General features: G+C 41.3%; 1 protein-coding gene across 2 annotated transcripts in view; it reads right to left on the bottom strand.

Moving 5' to 3' along the window:
- The window catches only part of PCDH15 (protocadherin-related 15), a 371643-nt gene that overhangs the window by 29619 nt on the left and 336224 nt on the right, over positions 1 to 5800 (bottom strand). For both annotated transcript variants that reach the window (XM_009881484.1, XM_009881476.1), the window contains one exon: positions 3295 to 3471. In XM_009881484.1, coding sequence (XP_009879786.1) covers positions 3295 to 3471 — 177 coding nt within the window. The remainder of the gene's footprint in view (positions 1 to 3294; positions 3472 to 5800) is intronic.

Below are 5800 nucleotides of genomic sequence, written 5' to 3'. Positions count from 1 at the left end.
GGGGCTCCATCTCTTTCTGACTTTCTAACCTTTCTCCAGTCATATCCAGTTTATTAAATGATCCTTTCTCCTGTTGATCTCTTTTCTGCTAAGGATCCAGAGCAGATTCCTGGCTGGCAGAAGGATGGTTGTGAATCTTCGCAATCTCTTCCCAATGAGAGGACAACCATTGCTACTGTGTGCTGTGACTGGGGCAGGAAATACAAAGATCAAGAACTCCAGGAAAGATGGTTGCAGAAGGAAATTTCCTTCTAGATGTGGGTAAGCACCAGAGCTGAGCCAAATCTCTTGAGGTTCACCCACTTGCTAGGGAAAAGGTGTTAACTTCAGATGTCAAGCTACAAAACTCTCACTTCATTTCTCTCCTTACTTTAGTAAGCTGGCACTTACTCACCTCTACCCTAAAGTCAGGAAAGCATTCCCCAGGATTTTGCTGATTTAAATATTTGAAAGCTTTTGAAGAGAGAAAAGATAAAGAGACAAAAAAAAGAAAAAAAAAAAAAAAAGAAAAGCTGAGTATGCAGGCACGTGGAGCATTTTAATGAGGTTGCTTCTAAGCTGATACCCCATACATTTTCAGACCAGGCAAATGAATAACCTTCCCTTCACATTTGAAAAACTGCTTTTTAACCTATCTTAACTCTATTCTATTCTGTCTTTCCTAAAACAAACATCCCTAAAAAGACATTCCTGTATTTTCAAAGGGCACCATAATGAACAGGGACACATTTTCTGTCCATTAAGAGAGTCTGCATCAGAAAAAGATCTCCTTTTAGTGGAGCTGAAAGAGCTAACTGCCTCCACACATGGATACTCGCTCACTTTCATATAGTACTAACAGTAGATTTGCAGAGAGCTTTCCGAAGTGAGGACTAAAAGGGTGTCAGGATTTTCAACTGTCATCAAGGTCATAAATTTTCTGAACCTGGACAGCACTGAATAATTTCCTTTTAACTTTGAGCATTTCTAATGGGACCCCACTTTGGCCATACTCTAAACTGGCTATCACTGGAAGAAAACAAAGACCTCAAAGAATTTATGAACTGCAAAAGAGGAAAAGTAATGACGAAGAGGGATCAGTAGATAGTTTGGGTGTAAGGTGGTAAGATACATTTTAATGAGACTAGTTTTGGGAGTGGGTTGGGTTACAACAGTCACTTACAGGAGCACTGCAAGCAGATTTACTGGCACTTTTCTTTAGAAAGGAAAATGGTTATCTGTCGGGGATTTCTGCTGGCTTCCTGCCAGGTTTCCTTAATTTCCGCTTCCACTCTTGAATAAAATTCAGAATAAAAATCACAGAGACCCCATTCTGGGAATGATCAGCAGCTTTGGCAGTAGACAAGTGAACACAAATTACTGGTGCATCATGAAACCTAAGTATGACCATGGAGATACCTACAAACAAAAAATAGCCACCAGAAGGAAGGAGGCTGTATTGCCACTGCTCCAAAAGCTACCACTGCTAAACTGCATCTGATTTTTATATTGCCAGTTCAGGAAGTGATGCTAGAAGACTGGAGAGGGTTCGGGGAAAACTGTAAATGATTAAAAGAATTAAAACATATCCCAGAGTGCAGAGGTCAAGGAACTTCTCAAGAAAAAAACCATTAAGAGCATGATGTGATCGTAAGTCTAGACCTTGGTGGGAACCCAAAATTAGAAGGACCAATCGGATGCTTCAGTCTAGCGCCTAAAGTTATAATACAACTCTATGACTAAATCTAGACTAATAAAAAAAAGGCCTAATTTTTGACAGTAAAAATAATTACCCTGCGATAACAACACAAAGGTTGTAGTTGATTGGATTTTCTTGAGCAGTTGCTTTGCTGAAAGACACTCTCAAAGCAGAATTAATTTTGGGAGTTCCTGTGGTCTTTATTATACTAGGTCAGACTGATCACAGTGATCTTTTCCAACCTATAAACTCTGAATATATGCAGAGCTTTAGTATGCTATAATTCATCTGTACTAAATTAAGAGCTTGGAAGAACAAGCCCTTTTTCAATCACAGTCCACTGAGATGGCTCACAGCCACTTGCTTTTTAGGCTGCTGACTGACATGCTTCTTTATACCATCATAGAACAGTCTGGTCTAGTTTTCACTGAGAGAAAACAACAAACACAAAGGTGAAACACATGCAAAAACCCCCCAAAAGATAGTGGCTGCTTTAGCAGAAGAGCCTGATTTGCATTTTCATTGCTTTGAATCGTATGCAGAATGCTGAAACACAAAAATACAGTTTCTAACAAAATGATTCTACAACTATATTGATACATTGGCAGCTGAATGGGTTGAGACACTAATTTTGTCTTACTTACTGCTAGGGATGACTTAGAAAAACCACGTAAAGAGATTACCTTAATTTCCTTTCCTTAGCCATGTAACCTTTGGCTTCTCTTCTTATTGCAGGCAGAGCGCGGAGTTACCGCTGGCCCCCAGAGCAGTAGCTTGCCAGAGTGATATCCCACCGGAGCTCTGCTGAGGTGCAAAAGCCCAGGCCCCCTATCAAAACTGCTCTGCTGCAGTGACCAGAGTTGGCCCGTTCACTGGCAACATGCTGTGAGTATAATCAGTCAATGAAAAACCATCTCTTTTGTTTTACATGACACTAGAATTTAACTGCTAATTGGAAAGTCAATTGAAAAGGCGAACCAACATCAAATTATGAATGTAAGTGGCCTGTCTACTGCTGTTCACCATTTCCTCTAGCAGCTGGTGGGATGCTCAGCCCACTGGGCACCTGTGCGCAGTACTGATTTCCTGCATGTAGGTGTACACGTGGGTACACCCGATGTCCATGCTTCAGACTAGGTGCACACCATCTCTCTTCCTTCCCCTTCCCTTTCTTCTTCTCCTTTGGTTTCCACCAAAAAAAAAGAGAAAGAGATATGTTCCAAATGGAAACTGCAGAAAGCCTGAACGTCAATGACTGGAGCACCGAAGCCCTTGCTTGGAGATCACAGAGAATTTTTGGTACATAGAAAGTAAATTCCTTCAGAGGAATTTAAACTGGGAACTCCTCCACAGGGTGGACAAAATGTATTGCAACCTGCCATGGCAACAATGTCTAAATCACACGTACTGGGGCCATTCAGCTCAAGGGAATGGACTGAACCTAGTGAAGTTGTAAACTCCCAAGCTGCACACAGGGCAGGGGTAGGGGCATGCTCCAACCGCTTCAATAGATTTTTCTGTTCCTGTTGTGGTGAACCACTTGCTAACAGAGACAGACCAACAGGCTTCCAAACACTCCACAGAAATACAGGAAGAGCAAGAAATAACATACTTACTTAAAAAGTTCATTCCTCATTATAGCTCTATTTGTTTGCGGGTCGATTGCGTAGACCATGAGGTCAGACTTGGTGTAATCCTCTTCAGAGTACCCATCCCCAAACCTCCGTGCGCCAATGGATTCCACCACGACTGTCGCACCAGGAATCTGATCTTGCACATAGCGTTCCAAAATCCTAAAGATGAGATGGAACCAGAAAGCTGCAGTGATTTATTTCTGCTGATCAAGATTGACAACAGCCCAAATGAGATACTAATAGACAAAACCTACAGGCTTAGAACAATGGCAACCTTCAGAGCACTTCAGAAAAATCTCTGCTCCAATATAAGCTCTTAAATGCTGAACTCTTGGGAAAAGCTTAGCAGAGTTAGGAGAGGTCACCAGAAATAGTGTTCTTAAGTCAAGCTCTTTGTATTTATGTCATCAGTTGAGTTTTAAATGGCTCATGGGAAACGCCATCTATAGTTCACAAAAAAAAAAACCCTGTCATCCTTTTATTAAGCTATATGATTTCAGAACTCTTCAGTTCCAGCCTTACACAGGGTGCATACAATAAATTTTCACCCACAGAAGCAACTACTTCAACCGTTTTTGGTGGGGTATTTCATCTGGCCCTCCAATAGAGCACAGCATAGCAAGTACCAGAACACCTGCTACTCCAAAAGGCAGGAGCAAGTTTTACAGCCATAAGAAAGCTGGAATATCCAGCTGACACATTTACCACAGGAAAAAAAATGGATAAACTGCGGAAGTTCTACAAGCAGAAGAAAGATAGGTTGATAAAGTTCAGCAGTGCAGTTCATGCCTGAGATAACAAGGGCATAACAACAATAAACCAAAACAAATCTGTTCTTTTTCCCAAAAGAAGGATTCGTTACAAGCTGCCAGAGCCCCGAATGGCACACTCTGCCTGTAAGTATATGAATCGCAATCTGTCAATACATGAGATAAGTTTTCATTCCCCAGAATAGCATTTACTAGACATGATGACATTTACTGGTCATTTTATTAATTCTTGTCACGTGACCGATTTTCTTTCCTTTTTTTTTTTTAACAACTGAATGACCTCAGACATTTTAGTATTGGAAGCCTTTGTTCTAAATTCAAAGTCCCATATTTTCCTATAGTTTTTCATGCACAACTGTTTACAGGAGAAGTCATAATATGCAAAGGTATTCCTAAAATAGTCAAAAAAGCAAAGGGAGAATGGCTGTTTGCAGAATGTCCCTCCTTCCAAACAAAAAAAATACTCGTGCCTGTGCCAGGCTGAACTGCCTTCAGCGTGCCTGCAGAAGCACCAAACCCATGGGGAAAGGACCTCAGTGAGCACCTTAGAAGCTTCTGCACAGATAGCAAGAACACTTGTACCTCAGATATTGAGAGTTTATGGAAAGTTATAAGCATAACTCACTACTACTCTAAAAAGCTGCTTTAAAAAGGACAATACCTTAATAAAGTTTTTAAAAAATAGATTCTTTCCCTTCCTCCTTGTTTGTTCTGCTGCTCTAGTGGGGCCCGTGAAGTTTGCCGAGCGCCTGAGCAGACTGCTTTTCTGTATCTGCTGCACTGTGCATCCAATGACAAAAGGAGGTTTAGAAGTATTACAGCTCAGCTGGATGACCTTCCAATTCTGTACACAACAGGGAGAACTGGTACTCCCACTGAAGACTGTAGCTGGGGGTGGCAGCCAAGACGGTGAGGACCCCAACTCTGGCAAGATTGGATGGAGCCAGAGTGAAAATTGCAAGCTGCTTAGATAGTGCTATCAGAAGAGCTTTAGCCACGGCTGTTGGGCAAGGACAGAATGCGGCTCAGAAAACGGGAAGAGTGTCTGCACACAGACTTGATGGTGAGGTTTCCAAACTGGGACTGAGAAGGATTCAGTTAAAGCCCCCAGAGAGTTTTGTAAACAAAGGCATCAAAGCAAAAGTCATCAATACCGGATACAAGGGCAAAAAAGTATGGAGAAATAAACAAGAGAAGCTGGAAGTCTAAACACTCCATCAGAACTGTGAGTTATGGGAAACACAAGATTATCTGGGCTAATTTATGCAATTGGAATATCAAATCAAAAAGCCATAGCTGAGTTAGGAGGGAAAAGCAAGGGAACGAGCGGGAACACACTGCTTGATATATCAAGGCTGCACGAGGGTGAGGAGGAAGACAAATCTCATAAAAAAGGACATCAATGACTTTAAGAAATCACTTTTGTTTTAAACAAAATCTCTTGCAGTTGCTGAGATTACATTTTGCAGCTGTTTTTTCCTGACGCAAGATTTCCAAAGTAAAGTAATGCTGTCAAAGCAGTATCACCATCTCATAATTTTTCAAGACCACTGATGCACATTTATCCATTCAGTTTCTCTGCTCTTTGTGTGAAAGTTTAGCGTGCCCTTAAAATGAAAGCTTTTCTATACGACTCTGAAAAATCCAAATCTGTCAGACCCAGGTCCTAGCCTAGCAGTGAATATAAACTCTTAGTCCAGAGCCATTTTTGTAGGGAA

Source organism: Charadrius vociferus, unplaced genomic scaffold, assembly GCF_000708025.1.
Source record: "Charadrius vociferus isolate BGI_N301 unplaced genomic scaffold, ASM70802v2 scaffold390, whole genome shotgun sequence".
Taxonomy (NCBI): Eukaryota; Metazoa; Chordata; class Aves; order Charadriiformes; family Charadriidae; genus Charadrius; species Charadrius vociferus.
The sequence above is the reverse complement of the archived record's forward strand: the minus strand, read 5'-3'. Positions and strand labels throughout refer to the sequence as shown.